Below are 18,593 nucleotides of genomic sequence, written 5' to 3'. Positions count from 1 at the left end.
CTTGCAGTGTACTGAAACAAAAACAAAAAGATCTTAATAACAACGGAATGGTTCTCTGAGAAAATGGCTTTTAGGATGAAATCCCCAACAGTAACGATGACAGTTCAAATTTAAAGCTGCGCTGTCTGATGTGGTAGCAAGCAACCACGTGTGGCTAACGTGGCCCGCAGAACTGAGATGTGTCGCAGGTATAAAATACACACTAAATTTTGAAGACTGCACCCAAGAAGAGAATTTGAAATGTCTCACTGATAGCTTTATATGGGTTTCATGTGGAAACCATAACGTTGGATTAGATAAAAATGTTATTAAAATTAATTTCACCTGTTTCTTTTTACTCCCCCCTCCCCATAAGACAACTCGAACATTCTAGATTACCTGCGTGACTTGCATTCTAACGCTATTGGGCAGCACTGAGTTTGAGAGTGCTTGCTGGGTGACAAGGACCATTCTAAGTACACGATATATAATATCTGGTCTAATCCTCTGATGACTCTAAGAGGTAGTGATTATTCATCTCACTCTAGAGCGGAGAAAATTGCCCCCAGATCAACCCCTAGCAAAGAGCACAACTTGGATTTGAACCTGGATGGAATCAGCCCAAGGGCCTGTGTTCTTAAACCTGAACCCAACGCTACAGAGCAGACACATGAGCTGGAACAGGAAGTTGCATCCAGAGCAATCCAGAAGGAACAGCACGTGTGAAAAGATGGGCATTCGGATGCCTCAGCCCTGGGGTGACCCCGGGGATGCTGAAGTCACTTCACCTTGGGGATGCTGAAATCAGCTTTGGCAGGGCTGTCTGCCTTGTCAACATGAGTTAATTTTTAGGAAGAATGGGAAAACCGCATCTTGTCACTGGAGGTGGGAGTCTGGCAGGAGGAGGAGGAGGCAGAGAGAAAGGAAATAAGCCTCAGGGACTGTTTGCAGGATGAAAATCCCATGTAGGAGCTTGGATGTCAAAGGTCCCCAGTGCTGAGCTTAGAAGCCTCAGTTATTGGTTTTGCCTCTAGGGAAAAAATCACCTGCTCAATTAGTGCCTTGGTTTCCCCTCCAGGCAACACTGCTTTGAAAAAGAAAAGACCTCTGGAGATGTGGGCAAGTGTGTCCCTGGTACTGGTTTAAGGAGTATTAGGTGTTCACACAAGGCTTTCCAGGTTCAAATCCCAGTTTCCTCACTTATCAGCTGTGTGACCTTGAGGAACTCAATCTCTCTGACTCAGTTTTTCTAGCTATTAAGGGGGATCCAGCGGCCATTTTGTAAGCTTGTGGTCAGCATTAATTACTGCCACAACAACAAAAAAGAGACCATAGAAAGTGCTTAGCCTAGAGCCCGCCTCATTATATCAATAGTAGCCATTATAATTATTTTTAGTGTTGTTCTAAAGAGAACTCAGCCCTCAAGGGGAAATGTGACCTTACATCTCCATTTTATTTTATTTATTATTATTTTTTGCATGGGCAGGCTCCGGGAACATCTCCATTTTAATATCACCCTCTCTCCCTGCTACAGTTTTAGCATATTGTTCATCCCAGCAACTCCTGAGCCTAACGCAGGTCCAGTGTATGGGGATTCTTCTTTCTGCTTCCTCCAGCTTTAGCCCAATAGCTGCTGCAAAGTAGGTGCCTCCCTGCTGACCCCTTATCTCCAATGTTGTCACTCCTTGCCTCATTTTCCACGCTGCAATCTTCTAGTTCTTCCAGTGTTCTCCACCTCATGTACCGCCCTTAGCACATGCTGTTCCAGGCAGCTGAGACTAGTGTGAGGCTCTTCATCCTTCAGGGTGGTCCGTTTGGTCTTTCATCAGCCCCTTTGAACTGTAAACTCGAAGAATGCAGGCCCTGTGTCTGTCTTTTTCACCCTTGTATCCCCAGCACAGCTCATGGTCCTGAGCCATAAAATATGTCATTGAGTGAATGAATGGATGATCTCACCATATTATTCTTCAGTTACCTCCTTTCCAGTCTGATTGGGAGAAAGACATCTATCAAATAACCCATCAACTAAATGTACATTGTGGCCATGAGAAGTGCCTGAAAACAGAAACGCCTGAACGGTGTTGGAAGAATACGCAATCGAGTGACTGCCTAGCTGGGGAGTGGTGCTGGCTCCTAACTTCTCATGGGGTAGGGCCACCAGGGGGGTAGGGAGTTGTCACTTGCATATCCCTTCCCGAAAGAACTTGCCATCTAGCTGGGAGGGTGCAGTTGGTGGACAACCTCCAGATGCAACATCTTTGAGGCTAGCCCATACTCCTATTGGGCAGTCCCCAGCCAAAGACTGATCAGGTGGGGAGCATTAGGCTTGATCACTCCTGTCCAAAAGTGGTCTTCTTAAAACCGTTGGTCTGTGTTCCCGAGCTCCCCATTGGGTTGGCTGGTCTTGGTCAGACCTGAAGTTCTCCTTGCCCAATCCTGCTTCTTCCCCTCTATCCTTCACAGATGTAACATCCAACTCTGTCTCAGCCTCTGCTTCCTGGAGGGCCTCAGCAGACAGGGATTTAGGAGTTGGATTCTCATGGGAAGGGGAGTTCGAAGCTGTGCTTGCACAGCATTTTTATGTAAAATTGACAAACTAACATCACGCACACCAAAGAGTGGGGAAAGGCTGATAATGGGATAATAACTACTTCTTAGAATTAATTTGGATAATAGCTATCTAGCATCTGTCTAATCAGCCACTCGATGAATGGTAGCTATCATTACCCAATTTCTGAGAGCCTGGGAGCAGCTCCCGCTGGGGTCTGGGGTGGCGGTGGGGTGATTGAGGAAACTGTGCCCTGCATTGGATATGTCGTCCAGGTAGATTTCCCTTTAATGTCCAAGGTGGGGTACCTTCTGCCCCATGCGGCGTTTTGGGAAGGCTCCTTCTCAGACGGTGGACATGCAGACAGAGGGGTAAAGAACCTCAAAAGTCTTGGATCTGAGCCTCAGAGGCTGCTCTGCGAGCTGCACTTTCATTTCTCCGGAGCCCGACCCTGGAAAAGGTCCTCCAAGGGCTACCCGGCCTTGCTGGTACCGTTTTACGCCCTAAATTGAGAGATGGACAGACAGGCAGGAGGACAAATCTGATTCTCCTGTGGATAAATATCTGATGGCAGGGTGACCGATGGATGGACAGAGACAAGTCAGGCTGTGAGATATCAAGATATGTCAGCCGGAGGGTCAGGTGTGTGACTTTGAGATCCGCGGAAAGACTCAGCGACCCGCGGGCCGGGCGCCTCAGAACAGCCCGCTGGGTCGCTAGGGGGCGCCGCCGCCACGCCCAGCCTCGCCCACCTCCTGCCTGGGCGCGCGCTCGCGGGCCGGGGCGGGGGCGGGGCCAGCGTGCTCGCGGGGGCGGGGCCAACTTGCTCGCGGGGGTGGCGGCGGGGGTGGGGCGCGCGCACACGGGGGAGGGGGCCGGGGGCGGGGCGCGCGGCGGCGGCGGCGGCGCGTTCCGGTCCGAGCCGAGGCTCGCGGCGGAAAAGTTGCGGGGCGGAGAGGAGCAGCCCCGGGACAGGCAGGAGCGCGACGCCGAGCCGGCTCCCGGCCACCGCGGCCCCGCCATGGACGACCTGGGTGAGTGAGCGGGAGGCCGAGGGAGGAGGCGGCGAGGGGCGCGCGCGGCCCCGGGCCTGGCGGGCGCGAGCGAGATCCCACCCCCCGCGGCCCCGGCTCGTGTCTCTAGCGCAGGGTTTCTTCCGGGCCGGGATCCCGGGCTGGGCCTGAGTCCCACGCCAGGCCATTCCCGCCGCAGTGCTCCCAGCTGCACCCCCAGTCCCCCACCCCCACCCCGCCTCAGGGACAGCCCGCACCTCCCGACCCCGTACCTCGGGGACCTCTCCCCGTTTCCCAGACCAGCCCCGGGGACCCTGCCCGTACCTCTGGAATCCAACCCGTCCCCTTTCCTGGGCCACAGTACCTCCTCAGCGTGGAGACCCTCACTTCACAGACCACTCCCCCACCCCCACCGCACAGATCGACCCCCCCGACCCGGGAGCCTGGTCTCATGGGCTGGTCCTTCATTTCTGGAACCTTTTCCCGTCCCCTCTCTCACCGACTGTCACCCCCACTTCAGGGCTAGCCCCTCCCTCCACCTAGGAGCCCACCCCTTCCATTTCACAAGTCACATTCCCAAGTTAGACGTGAGTCTGGGACAAACACACTTCCTTTTGCAAAGCAAGTCTCCCAGTTGGCCCCACTAACCCCCTCACTTTGGGGTTGGCCACCCAGTTTCATAGACCGGTCCTTGCACTCCAGGATCAGAATGGCCCACCTCACTGACTGCCCAACCCCTCAATTCACAGATCGGCCTCCCCTGCCTTCCTATCACAGATTAGTCTAAGCCTGGAAGAGTAAGTTGGGGAGACATGATTCTCCCCCAGCGCGGCCCCTGGTGAAATACCAGGGGAATGAGGAGGGAATTGGGTCCTAGGTATGGCCTTCTCTGAACTTGTCCTGGCAGTCAGAGCCCCCTCCCTGCCTGCACCAGGCCCCAGCTGGAAGCCACACAGGTAAGGAGGGCAGGATGCCCAGAACAGAGTTTTTCTGTTTCCCTGTTATTGGAGCCTCAAGACTACTCTTTTCAGCCGACCCCCTCCCTGGGCTCCATCTGGTGTTAGATCAGGAGAAAGTTATCTCCTGGAACCTGACATTCAAGCCAAGGAGTTGGTGCCAGGGTTCTAGGAATGCCTTGAGTGGTGTGAACCCTGGAATGGGAGGATTCATTTTCTTTCCCTCTCCTTCACGCCTGTAGCTGCAGGGCTGTCTGAGCTAGGTTGGTGAGGAGGGAAAAGCAGTTTCTCTGTAGGAGCCTTGTCTTCGCTCTGTCTACTGTGGATGGTTTGTGTGACCACTGATGCTTCCTCTGTCCCAGGCTCTGAGGAGTGGATTCATCAGATGGAACTGACAGACCTCTCCCAAGAAGCACAGGGCAGACCCTAAATTAAGACAGGCTATTTGTAGGCACTGGAGTTCTGAGAGGACAGGAAGAAGGATGGGGCTTGATTGCCTCCTGGCAGCTTCCTTTTGGGATCAAGGTGCCCATAAGAGATCCTGGAGGTGGGGGTAGTGTAGCTTCCTGCCTGTTTTGCAGAGTGCATTGGCTGCTGAACATAGGCCTGTCTTTGGGTCAGGCGTGGCACCCATTTTTCTAGGGTACTCAAGGTTGGCTTTGGCTGGCTTCCAGGCAGGTATTTTTGTTCACATAAAAACAATTAAGCAAAAGGAGGCTGGGGGCTATTCTTTGAATCAGATTCTGAAAGTCTTGGTGATTTCCTAGTGGGAACTGGGGAGCAGAGTTACAGTTTCTAAAATGCCAGTGTGCTTATGCTGTTTCTAGACAGTCCGTGTGCTGTTTGAAAGACTGAGAAAGTCTTTGTAGAGTTCGCAGTCCAGCCTGGAATTCCTGTCTTCTGACAGTCTTCCATTTAGGGCCAGGAAACTGACTCTCTGAAAGGAAAGAGTGTAGTGGCAGAGGGGATTGTAGGAATTTAATTTGATTTGCTGTTTATGAAGTACCTCCCAGACCTCAACTTGCCCATCCTCTCAATGACACTTTCCAAGAGCCCCTTGGGGTCCTCTTCTATCATTACTACCTTCCTCTTAACAAGTTGAGAGAACTGAGACTAAGAGAGGTGGATCGACTTACCCAAGGCTGCACAGCCACAAAACAACAAAACCATGACTGTAAGCCCAATCTCTAGCTCCTCGAATTGCAGCTCTTGGGTACCCAGAGGCCTTTCTTCCTGGGGAGGGGGCAAGCAGGTGCCGGAAGGAGAGGTCACAGCAGGGTAATCGTTACCACCTGTAACTTCTGCTGTCTCCCACCCGCGACTCTCAGGTTGCATGAATCTGGGCTGCCCAGCTCCCTTGGCCTAAGCTCCCAGGGTCCCGCCACGCCTGGTTGGCCTTAGCCTGACGTGGGGGGAATGAGGTGTGCAGGAAGGGAGAGGATCTGTGCTCAGGCTTGCTCAGGCTCCGTCAGCTGTCTGGTGGCTGCTCAATACTGCCCGTCAGCTGTTTTCCTTACTTAGGGTGGACACAAAGGCCAGACTTCTTGTTTTTATTTTTTCTCCTGTGAGTGCATTCAGCTGTGAGTCTCCTGGTTCCTAACACAGGGGAGAGTTTGTGGTCTGTCCTGTGGCAAGGGCAGAGCCTCGGCTGTGACTTTGCTTTTTGGTCTTAGAAAAAAAAAATCAAGGAATTCATCCTTCCCCCGAGCTGCCAATGACAGCCTCACCATGTGCTGTTTAATAAGTTACAAATTTATAGCTCTTTGGGCAGAAAAACATAAACACAGAGTGTCCCGCCCTTCCCTGTGTGTTCTCTCCACTTTGTTGGAGCTGTGGGGTGGCTGCTGGTGGCTTTTCTCATTACTGTTTTGATGCTGGTTTGGCCGGGAGTCCATTCTGTTTGCATTCCGGCCGGAATTTCCTGAACAGAGTTGCCACAACAGGGAGATGCACCCCCGTTACATGTTACATTTTCTGACCCTCTTTGCTTTCCCCTTCTTGGTGTTTTTTTTTTTTTTGGTATGCTGTGCGATGGGGATCACATTTCATTCTTTTCCATGTGAATACCTCCCACCCCCTTTTTTTTTTTGGAGTGCATGGGCTGGGACTCAAACCCGGGTCTTCCACATGGCGGGTAAGAGATCTACCACTGAGCCATCCGTGCACCCCTTTCTTCACAGTTTTGATGTGGCTGGATGGAGGGTGCTTTGGCCACAGCTATGGTCTAACGAGCAATCGCACATGCATGATGGGGGGCAGACACTGTACCCAGTGCTTATGCCTGTTGTCCCGGGACCCTGGAGCTCTCACCACCATTCCCCTGTGCTCAGGGAAGTTCCGGCACTCATCCAAAATGATATATATATGCACATGTGATGGAGCTGGGGTTTGAATTCGGCTGATCCTATTTCAGATGCAGTCATCTTTCTAATGAGGCAGCGAGTATTTGGTGACTAAAGGGGATGTGGGTGTGTGTAGGATGAGCCATGGCTGCTCCTGAGTAATTGATTGTTACCTTCAAGATTTCTGCCCTGGGGATCATGCCTTAGGAAATAGCCTGTGTTGGCAAAGGGTGGGTCCTGTTCAAAACTTCATAGCGATACCTTTCCCGTAGCCTGGGAGGGCCAACAGCCAGCTGTCGGCAATGTCCATTTGCTGCTGGGATCTGGACGTGTCTTCTTTCCAGCTTCTCAGCAGTGCTGACCCCTTGGAAAACACTGCCTCTTTGTCCTTGGGGGTAGGACTAGGGGAGCAGGAGAGTTGCCTGGGGCATTCCAGGGTACGGAGCCTCCCTGTTTCCATGGAAAGTCTGGACTTTGCCCTTGCCCAATCTGTGGTGCCTCTGTCTATTAGGCCAGGGTCAGGGCCCCCACAGGTGAAGCAGTGTTGGCCGTGCAGAGATGGTTCCTCCTAACAGGCTCTTTGTACGGGGCAGATGTGGGACTCTGGTGCCGTTGGTTCTTTAGCAGGTGCCCTTTCTGTTGGCCTAAGCTCTCTCACTGCCTGGGCAGCCAGCTTGGTGTGGGTAGGCTTGGGCCGCAGGGGGCCACAGCCTGCCACTGTGGGTTTGAGGTCATCTGAGGGTGTGTCTCAGCAGTCTTTTTTCCCCAGTTCCCCCAGTGACAGCCATACACTGCAGAGGCGAGTCATGCCCTTGGCTAGGGGTGGGCAATTGAAGGGGGAATTACAGCCCACGCTCTGAGCAGCCGGTGTCCCCATTTGATCATCCTGTGTGGAGTGTACTGACCCTTCAAGCTGCTTCCTTTGGGTCTTTACCTTGTTCCAAGACCAGAGATGTTGCAAAAACTTCTTCCCAGCCTCGCTCACATTCCAGCCCTTCCCTGATTGCCTGGTCTCAGTGCCGTCATTAATAATAACAACCATCTGTTAGAACACTTTTTTTCTTTTTTTGCAGCATTTACAGACCTCTTTGCCCTAATATTTGTGGGGCCCTTGCTATATACAGGCCTTGTGCCCGCACCTGCCGTGTTTCATTGAATCCTCGTGTCAGGATGAAGCAGGTTCTATTATTGTGATTACTACTCATTTTACAGATGAGGAAACTGAGGCATAGAGGTGAGCCCACTTGCCCAAGTTCTACAACTAGTGGGTGGCAGGGCTCGGGAGTGATTCCAGGTAGCCCATCTCCAGAACCTGGCCTTGGAACCACTTCTTCACACTTCTGATCATGCTTTTGGATCAAATATTAGTTGCCCTAGTTTGGTTGCTTTCCATTTCTAGAATGCTAAAAATCATTTCTGTCCCCTCCCCACACCCTGCATTCTTAGCCCAGCCTCCCACTTCCTTTTCCTGTTCTCTCTGGCATCTTCCCTCTCCTTTGTTCTTTTTTGGGGACTCTTTGCTGAGGATGGGACGCAGGACACTGTGTCAACCACCCCTCCCTCGCTGGTCACCTTTCAGGTTATCTGTTGCAGGCGTAGCTGTGTACTTAGCCATCAGCTGCCTAGGAGAACCTGGGGTGCTCTCCTGAGGCCTGTTGCCACCACTTCTGATTGGGGGTCAGAAGCCTTTCTGCACCCCAACCCCGACACCCAAACATTCTCCTTTTCTTTGTTCGGGTATCTTACACTGCCGTTTGTGAGCCATCCTGTTTCCGGAGGAGGAAGTTGTTGAAAACTTTCAAGGTGGAGAATTGAGGATGGCTTACGGGAGAAAGAGTAGGCTAGAAAGAACTAGGAAGCCAAATTCTTTCAGAAACCCCTGATTTCTGAATAGGCATCCCAGGGATTGTCTCCTGACTTGGGGTAGGCCCGGTGCCTCATGGACTCCACTTTGACTCTTGCTGTCTTGCATCTGGGCCCGAGTGTGCATTCATGTCCCGATTTAAGTCTTCCAACTCAGTGATTGCCTAACCAGTAGGGCTCGAGGGCCAGCTTCCCCAGGGAGGCCTCAGACTCCAGGCCAGCAGCAGGCAGTGGGTGTGCTGGGTGGGGGCGAGCTCAACTCTGTGCCAAGCCCAGCAGCCTCCTGGAGATCAAATCTTCTCCTAAAGACTGCCTTTTAGTGCTTATCCCTTGTGCATTATGGCTCTTTGGGTTTATAGGAGACTGTCCTTGTTTTATAGGGGTGTGCTGAAGTAATTAGGAGTAAAGTGTCATGACATCTGCAACTTAGCTTTAAATGATAAAGAAAAGGGACCCAGAGAGTACGAGCAAGGTGCAGGGTGTATGGGTGTTCATCCTGTTAGTCTGTTAATTTTTCCTTGTGGTTAGACATTTTCCTGTTGAAAAGTTGGGAAAAATAAGAAAGCCCTAATTTTTCTTAATGTGATCAGGAGTCATTCTGCCAGCGGCTCTAGTTAGCATCTGTCCGTCATTGATCAACCTGAGTGACCGCTGGGCTCTGGGACTCTCTGCAGAGGTGGCCGAAGATTGAATGAACTGAGCTGGGAGCCAAGCAGGTCTTGCATTATAGTGATTGTCAGGATGGGTGTGCATAACCTGTGCAAAGAAAGTTCATAGAGACCAGAGTTCCAGAATGTACTGGGGTGGGGATAGGAAATGGGGTGTTAGTACTTAATGGGTACAGAGTTTCTGTTTGGGGAAGATTGGAAAATTTTGGTGATGGATGGTGGTGATGGTTATACAACATTGGTAGTGGAATCGATGCTACTGGATTGTACACTTGAGAGTGGTTCAAATGGGAGATTTTATGTTGCATATTTATTACCACAATAAAAATTTATTAAAAAAAAAAAAAAAGACACAGCAAGAGATTGCGAGCTTACATCTGTGTGGAGCAGCCCCGGGTGTTCCTTTGGGTGTGGTAATGTTGATCGATGCCTTGGTTCGAATAAGGAAGGGAGTTTGGAGGGGATTGTCTGGGGCTGGCAGAAGCCAAGCAAGGCTTCTGTGGGCAGGGAACAGCCTCAGGGGCAGCTCAAGCCCTGGGGGAGGGGATGAAATGCCATTTGCTTCGCATCATGAACTTGTTATCTGTGGCCAAAGGAACACAGTCAGTCTGTGGGCAGTGTGGCCAGAGAGGCCCCAGGCTTTTGTCTGCAGCTGCGATCTGGCCGTCCAGTCCCCCAGATTTCAGGTTCCCTCCTGGAATGTCCTCTCTCCGGATCCCACTTGCCCTGTTTATGCTGACTCAAAGCTGGATCACTTGGCCTGCCCATCTATTTTTTGGGAAGAGCTGGATTCTGGCACCTGGGCTTTGCGGCAGAGGTGAGGGGTCCTGATGCCTACTAGAAACATTCTGGGCAGGGGCGTGCCTCCGGCGACAGCCTGCTTTGAACCTCAGTTATGTCAGAATCGTATCAGAGGATGCAGAGCCTGACCATTCGGTAGGGATCATGGAACTTTCCCGGTGAGGTCTCCAGAGTTGTGTACCATGCTTTATTCTGCCTATTTGAAAGCGGCATGATGTGTATCTTGGGGTGGGGGTAGGGGAATGGGGGGTTGGGAGGAGAGGGGGCTGGGGCTGGGAGGAAGCTTTATGTAATTCTTGGCTGGGGCTCAGGTAATTGTTTTAATGAAATGGAATGCAGCTTATTCAGAACTCTCTTGGCAGAAACAGACATGTTCTGTTCTATTTTCTTGTTGGGGAGAGCGGGGCGCACATTTCCAGATGTTCTGAGTAGCAGAACCCTTGGCAAGCTAGAGCAAGGTGGGTGGCAGCCTCCGGGGAGCCTCTTTCTCTAGCTCAAGGAGTTTCAGGCCTCTCCATCATCCTTATCTGGGTATCAGTCCATGTGCTCTTGGCACCTTTGGCCTCTTCCAAGGACAGAAAAATGCCATCGTAAAAGGTGCCTGCCTCTCCCTGTCTGCTGATTGGGAGGTGAAGTGAGAGAATAGAGGTGGGTGTGCTTAGCAATGGTAGAGACCCTCAGTGACCGTCTCTTTGTTTATTTACTTTTTACTCCACCCACCACATCACCTTCTTTCTTCCTCTAACCTTTAGAACCACCTACCCACGCCTGCAACCCCCAGCGTCTCCGCCAGCATCAACCAGGGCCTAAAAGCCTCCGCCTCCCGCAGGTCCACCTTGATCTCCTTTTCTTCTGGTTTCCTCTTTTTACCTTTCTTCCCTTCCTTGCTCCTTTACTTTGCTCCTTTTTCTGTTTCTGCATGGTCTGGGCCATTCTTCCATGTTTTTTCCTCTCCCTTCCTTCAGGTCCCCTTCTCCGCAGAACCTCTTCGACTTCCTTTCCCCTTCCTTCTCCGATCCCTTTGCAGGGTTGTGTGTCTGTGTTTTATCCAAAGACTTTTTTTCTGGGCTTCTTGTTTTTCTCCTTTCTGGCTTCCAAGGTCTAATTTATCTGCTTTCGTGACTTCTTTGGTCACTTGTCTGCTGGTGACTCCTAAATTTATATTTCCACCCCTGACGTGGATTCTATTGTCCACAGACTTCCTATCTGCACGCCAGCAAAGACCCAGCTTACTTCCTTCTCCCTCTCTCTTCACAGCCCTATCTGCTGTCTGCGTTCTCTGTTGTTGTCCCCTCTGTTCTCTTGGCCGGTGTTAAATAATGGGTGTTTGTGCAACACTTTGAGTTTTAGGAAACATTTTCATGATATGATTGTGACATCAGTCTTTGAGGTAGATGGTAGTTGTCACTGCTTCACAGAAGGGGAAGCTAAACTGAGGATTCAGGGGAATTAAGGAACGTACCCAATGTCAACACTGAAAGTTGATGTCAGAACCTGGGTGTTCTGACATCAAACCTACCCCCTTTTTGGTTCTTCATATGGAAAATCTCAAGGCACAGACAGCAAATCACAGGTTGTATTTGACCCCCAGACCCATCTTGTTTGGCTTTCATGGCATTTAATAATTTTTCAGATTAGTTGCCAACATGTAAAGCATCAAGAGATTGCACATAAAGATCTGTATGTCTGGTTTCTTTTGAAAAATTTAGATATGACTCCCTTGGGCCAAAGTTCCTACGCAGCACAGCCTGGTGAGTGACCTGTCACAGCCCTCTTATGTGGTCCTCCCGGTTGCCTGTGTTGGGTCTCTTCTCCCTCCTACATAGTCCCTCTTGGTCCCTGCTTTGGGGGAGCAGTATTCCTAAGAATACTCTTTCTACCCTTTGTTTATGACACAGTTGCCAGGTTGTAGGAGTTTCTTGAACTGCGTTCTCTGTTTGCATTAGATTTGAGTTCTGAGCACTCCAAGCATTTAGCTCTGTCTTGATTCTGGATCCTTGTCCAAGTTGCAGAAAATAGCCTCCGTGCCCTCATCTGTCAGCCCATACCCCCCACTTTTAAGATTTCAGCCAAAGCCACCTTTTTGAGAAGGCCTTTTTTTCCACTTAAAAGCAGCTAACCTCTAACTTACTTCTGGGTCTTGGCGCTCCCACTTAACTGTGACTTTACAGATCTATGCTGCTTGGGTTTGGTTCCTTCTCCCCCCTCTGTTCTGTAAGCTCCTTGAAGACAGGGGTCTTTATCCGGTTTTCAGGTGTCAATAACTTCCGAGGGCTACTGGTTCTCTCTGTGGTTGCCTAGTAAGTATTTGATGGTGGCGATGATGGAATGGGAATGAGCTGCAGACACCCACTCTGATGCCCGTCTTCCAGCAAACCACTTCCTCTTCTGGAGAATCAGAGAGAGAAATCCTCTGGGCTTGGGGGTGGGAGGCAGCACTTGGCCATCGATGGAACTCAGGCTCTGCTGCCATTACACAGAGTCTGTGTTTACACTGCCACTTGCTAATTGTTTAACCTCAGGTAAGTCACTTTATACTCTGAGCCTCAGCCCTCTCATCTGTGAAACAAGTGCCTTCCCTGGATTACTTTAAAGTGCTCAAAAATAAAGCACTCAATCAATGGTGATGATTATCGTCAGTTATTGGAATAACCTAGACACTTCCCTGGGGTTTGGCTTTCTTTGTCACCCTCTCAGTTCCATGCAGGCTCCACCTCAGCGTGTCTAGGAGCTGTCTGTGAGCTCAGATGTGGTGGTGGCATTTCACACACAGGTGCCGGGTTGGCTGTCCACCAGTCCCTGGGGGAGGATGCTCCCTCTGTTATTTTCCAGGAGAGTGTGATTTAGGGCTACTCGTGATGGCCCTTTGGGGAGCAGAATGTTTGGTGTCTGTTCTCTGAAGGTGAGATGGTTGCACCACATTACTGTTGGTGTTACATTTGGGTTTTGATTTTGTGACAGTTCATTTCCCCTGGGCCTCTTTGGTGGCTTTTAGGAGGAAGCAGCTGGGGGAAGAGGTCATTCAGTGGCTTGGTTTTTAATATAGCTTATTTAACACTAACGTTTGAGAGTGGTCAGAGAGAACAACCCCAGGACCCCGCTTCCAGGTCAGCAGGCTTCTCCTGGTACTGCAGGTCTCCTCTGGTCAAGGCAGGCTGTGAAGGGTACTCCCTGACACCTGCCCAGCTCCCAGGGCAGGTCTGGCCAAGGAGGCTCCTCATGGCAGTAGAGAAGGGAGTTTGGTTTTCTGGACAGTGAGCTGTGGTCTTGTCAGCAGAGCAGGCGTAGCCAGTAGTTAGGGGTTGGCCCAGTAACTGGACGGCCCCATCTACTTCTGCATCTCTCTCTGATTCCAGCAAGAGTCTTCTTCCTTTCTTAGGTGCAGTGTCTTGTGGCCTGCTCTGGGTTTCCTCTGGATTTCCCCTCTGGACTCCTCGCTTAACCAGCTGAAGTGGTTTCTTATCTCTGAAGAGCTTGGGGATGACTGAGGGGGTTGGCTCCTCAAGGGTGGTTGTGATGCCTGGAACATTGACGTCATACCTTCCCAGATCTGATTTGGCTGCTCTCCTGAGCTCACTTGATCACATACTACCCACCTGGGAAAGCCCTCCATCCCTCGGAGTGGATTTGTGGTTTCTTTGTCTGTCCTTAGTAGCGTCAGCTTAGCTGTGCCTTTGGGGTGAGGTTGGGATGGCCAGGTGGCCACATCGCCTCCTTGCGTCAACTACCCTCAGATGGCCTCTTTTGAGGTGCTCTGAACTTTCCAAGAATTCCTGCCCTTCTCTCTTTCTGGAAATTAGTGCTCTAAGTCTTTTTGCCTGGTCTGCTGGTCTGAGGCAGCTAAGCTGGAAGCAAGCTAGGGCTGAAGAGGCGTGTCACCTGGAGGTGGTTATTGTGGCTTCCTGTGGTCACTTGTGCTCATCTGTTTCCAAACATCCTGTTTGCATCTCTAGAGTAGCAGGATCACTGACCTGGAGGCAGCTGTTACCTGCCTGACCTCACAGTGTGGGCTTGGGAGCCAGGGCTGTCACAGTCTATCTGCCCGGAGAGGCCCCTCCTGGCTCTCTGGCCGCTGGCTTTTGGTGGCACTGCTGGTAGCAGCTTCTTTGTTATCGTTGGCTTGGGTTTTGTGTCCAGATTCATGTGCTGGCTCTGCCTCTCCTCTTCTCCCTGCTTCTGCAGCCTGTGAGAATTGCCCTGTGGGTGTTCAGCTTGGGTGTAACCCCTAGGCTTCCATATTGAGAGAGGAGCCTTAGGCATTATTTAGTCCTGTGGTTGGGGGGTCCCCCGCCCATCACCTTCCTCACACAGAGCTGCCTGATTTTTATGTTTATATGTTGGCCTTCTATCTACGATCACACTTGCAAAAGGGATTTGATGGCTTTATATTTAACAAAAAATAAAACCATAAAAACATTTGAAACTGATTTATCAAATCCAACCCCCTTATGTTATAGATGGACAAACTGAGCCCCTCTGAGGAGAAAGGACTTGCCCGGGTCACTGAGTGGCAGAGCAGGCCTGTGTCTGTCCGTCTTTCTCACCCGTTTTTGGAATGTCTGGGCCCTGGTTCACCTTATTTCTAGAACTACAACCCTTGCCACAGTGTAGCCTCAAGCCTTTTTTTAATCCAGTGATGTTTCTTGAGTCATTTTGTATCCAGTGTTATTTACTTTCATAAAAGGTTTTATATCAGAAAAGACACTTTCATTGTACAAAGTAAGAAAAGAACAGTGGGTGCAGAAGTGAAAGTCCTTTGTTCCTTTACCCTTCCAGGAGGAACCTTGTTAATAGTTTGGTGTGTATCTTAAACCATTTTCTATACATTTACAAACATACAAGCATGCATATTATACACATTTCCTTCACTGTTTTTAAAGCTTATTTTTCTATATTGTTCTAAATGTCTATTAAAAGACTAATAATGTTCTCGTTCCTTTTAACATTTAACTTTCCTATTGATTATCAACATTATACCTGATTATTGTAGAAAATTTGAAAACTACACAGATACACAAAAAAGGACATAGCGAACCCCGCAGAGATAATTACCCAGAGTACCGCAATTAGCATTTAAATGAATTTCTGTAAACTCTTTCCAGGACATATATATTTACATAAGTGGAATAATAATAATTGCCAACCTTAACATCATGTTTACTCTTTGCTAGGTGCTGTTCTAAGTGCTTTTGCTTGTATTACCTTATTTTTCCTTCATGACAATCCTAGGAAGTAGGTATTCTTCCGGCTGAGGACATGAAGTTATAGAGAAGTTAGGTGACTCCCTAAGGTGAGTAGCAGAGCTGGGATTGGAAGCTGGCGGATGCTGGCTGTTGGACCCCCGCCTCCCGCGCCCTCTCTGAGCACAGTGTAGACTGTTGTGTCTCCCAGTGGCCACTGAGGAAGATGTTGCTGAGTGCCTCTGGGAGGAGGCAGGAGTGGGAGGGAGGAGGGGGAAGAGGTGGTGTGTGTGTATGTGTGTGTTTCGTGTATGTGAGAGTCATCCACGCATCATAGATAGTGTGCTTGGCCGGGGGCTGCCGGTGGATTTTGGCCGTCTGTCTTGTTGCTCTTCAGCTTTTTTTTTTTTTGGTTATTTGCTTCTTTCATCTCCTGGCTTCCTTCAGAAGGGCTTTTTCTCAATTGGTGGCAGAGGAGAGTTGAAATCTCCAGCTATGACTATGAATTTGTTTCTTTTTCCCTTCAGTCAATTTTTGCTATTTATTTTGAAGCTCTTTGTTGAATGAATACACATTTAGGATTATTACATCTTCTTGATGAATTGAACCTTGTATTATTATGAAATGTCCCTCTTTATCTCTGGTGGTATTCCTAACCACAGTCTATCTTATCTGATGTGAATGGAGCAACTTCAGCTTTTTCTGGCACTTGCGTGGTATATAGTTCTCCATTGTTTTTACTTTTAATCTATCTGTGTCTTTATATTTAAAGTGTGTTTATTCTAAACAGCATATGTTGAATCTTGTATTTTTATCCAGTCTGACCATCTCTCCTTTTTGATTGGCGTATTTATTTAGACCTGTTACCTTTAAAGTAATTATTGATATGGTTGGGTTTAAGTCTACCATACTGCCATTTGATGATCTATTTGTGCCGTCTGTTCTTTCTCCCTTCTTTTTCTGCTACCTTGTGGATTATTTTTTAAAATGACATTTTAGCTCCACTAGTGGCTTATTTAGCTATACTTTGTTGGTTTAAATTTTTAGTGGTTGCACACTACAGTTTATGAGTTAACTTATCACAGTCTGCCTTCAAATCATACCACACCACTTCACATATAATGTAAGAACCTTACGACAATGTATTTCCATTTCCCCTCCCATCCTTTGTGCTGTTGTTGTCATACATTTTACTTCCTATATTATAAAATCTACAATATGTTGCTAGTCTCTTATGTTTATTCACAGGTTTACTGTTACTGGCATTTTTTTGTTCCTTTACAAATGGGGTCTTTTTGTTGTTGTTGTTAAAATGTACTTTGAAATTTATTGCTTTTTTGTATTTATGCTATATTTTACAATAAAAAAGTTTTTAAAAAGAATATTATCAGAAATAAAAGGGACATTTCATCATAAAAAGGGTCATTTAATCAATAAGATGAAACAATTTTTAATTTGTATGCCCCTAACAACAGAAGTTAAAAATACATGAAGCAAAATCTAACAGAACTGAACAGAAATAGACAAACTTGTTCATACAGTTGGAAATTACAATACTCTAAGTTATTGATAGAGCAGGTAGATGGAAAATCGGTAAAGATATAGGACACTTGAATATCATTACCCATCACTTTGGCCTAAATGACATTTAAAATACTCTACCCACTTAATATTATTACCCATCACTTTGGCCTAATTGACTTTTTTTTAAATAATTAAAAATTTTTTTTTTAAATATAACAACAAACGCAAACATTCTTAACTTTTGATCATTCCGTTCTACATATATAATCAGTAATTCACACTATCATCATGTAGTTGCATATTCATCATCATGATCATTTCTTAGAACATTTGCATCAATTCAGAAAAAGAAAGAAAAACACAACAGAAAAAAATTCACACATACCATACCCCTTACCCCTCCCTTTCATTGATCACTAGCATTTCAGTCTAAATTTATTTTCACATTTGTTCCCCCTATTATTTATTTTTATTCCATATGTTCTACTCGTCTGTTGACAAGATAGACAAAAGGAGCATCAGACACAAGGTTTTCACAATCACACAGTCACATTGCGAAAGCTCTATCATTATACAATCATCTTCAAGAAATGTGGCTACTGGAACACAGCTCTACATTTTCAGGCAGTTCCCTCCAGCCTCTCCATTACATATTAAATAACAAAGTGATATCTACTTAATAGGTAAGAATAACCTCCAGGTTAGCCTTTCGACTCGGTTTGGAATCTCTCAGCCATTGACACTTTATTTTGTCTCATTTCGCTGTTCCACAAATAGGGTCTTTTAAAGTCTAAAGATATTAACAAAAATGTTTGCAAAACATTGTCCATTTTTCTTCTTTTCTCTTTCAGTTTCACTTCTAAAATTTGTTGTCTTCCTTTCCCTAACTCATTTTCCCTGCCTTTGGAGCTTCCATCAGTGCCTCTCATCTTTGGTGCTTGCTCTGTGGTTCATCTCATCTGTGTCTGCAGTCATGCTAATTAATCAGTGATGCAATCAATTGCTCAGGACTACAGAGCCCTGGGGTTGGTGCTGCAGACACATTCCAGGGGGTATGGTTCAGAAAATTCACACATTCCAGCTCAATCCTCCAGCCTCCTATGCTCCATGGGGAGAGGTGCCATGAGATCTGAGATCTGCAGAACGCTGGCTGCCAGGCTCCCAGCTCCTTCTTATCTTGGAGCTTAGTAATGCCCTTCCTTCAGTCGCCAGGTCCTCACTCTCCCTGGGTCCTCAGGCTGCCCCCAGCTGCCTCCCTCCTGTAAGCCCACCTTCCCCTCTCCCCTCCCTCACCCACAAAAGACCACAAAATGCGTTTAAACTTTTAAGTACCCACAAGAGGCTGTGCCCAGCATAAAGTCTTCTGGAGTTTTCCTTTGATTTTTGTTTTAAGGGTAGGGGTGGTGCTGGTGGGGGTGTGTGTGTGATAACTGGATCACAGTTGGTGGGAAATTTACTGGGACAGGAACATAGGGAGAGCCTGGCCCTCATGTGTTGCTCTCTCCTATTGTGCTTTGTGTGTAGTGCACTCTCAGTACTTAGGCACAAAGTGAAGGACCAGCAAAGAAAGTGAAAGATGGAAAGCTAGAGTTAGTGTTGAACTAGGCAGAGAAGTGAATGTGTGTTGCAGATGGGCTTGGCTAGTTGTCGACCAAGCACCTATCATGTGCCAGGTACTGCCCAATGCCGAGGAGATAAAGATGAACAAAGATGGATAGA

At 48.4% G+C, this 18,593-nt stretch overlaps 2 protein-coding genes across 6 annotated transcripts in view; one reads left to right on the top strand and one right to left on the bottom strand.

Moving 5' to 3' along the window:
- The window catches only part of SIRT4 (sirtuin 4), a 43,848-nt gene extending 28,209 nt beyond the window's left edge, over positions 1–15,639 (bottom strand). For both annotated transcript variants that reach the window (XM_077160003.1, XM_077160006.1), the window contains exon 1: positions 15,373–15,639. The gene's annotated coding sequence lies outside the window, so the exon portion shown is untranslated. The remainder of the gene's footprint in view (positions 1–15,372) is intronic.
- Positions 3,437–18,593, top strand: part of PXN (paxillin) — a 43,607-nt gene continuing 28,450 nt past the window's right edge. Inside the window, exon 1 of one of the 4 annotated variants that reach the window (XM_077159998.1) lies at positions 3,437–3,561. In XM_077159998.1, the coding sequence (XP_077016113.1) occupies positions 3,549–3,561 (13 nt within the window). In that variant the 5' untranslated portion in view covers positions 3,437–3,548. Of the gene's footprint in view, positions 3,562–4,554; positions 6,631–6,651; positions 10,187–18,593 lie in introns of those variants that run through there. The other 3 variants (XM_077159997.1, XM_077159999.1, XM_077159996.1) reach the window with 3 other exon arrangements.

The sequence above is a fragment of the Tamandua tetradactyla genome, chromosome 5, assembly GCF_023851605.1.
Source record: "Tamandua tetradactyla isolate mTamTet1 chromosome 5, mTamTet1.pri, whole genome shotgun sequence".
Taxonomy (NCBI): domain Eukaryota; kingdom Metazoa; phylum Chordata; class Mammalia; order Pilosa; family Myrmecophagidae; genus Tamandua; species Tamandua tetradactyla.
Note: the sequence above shows the minus strand (reverse complement) of the source record. Positions and strands in the feature narration are given on the sequence as shown.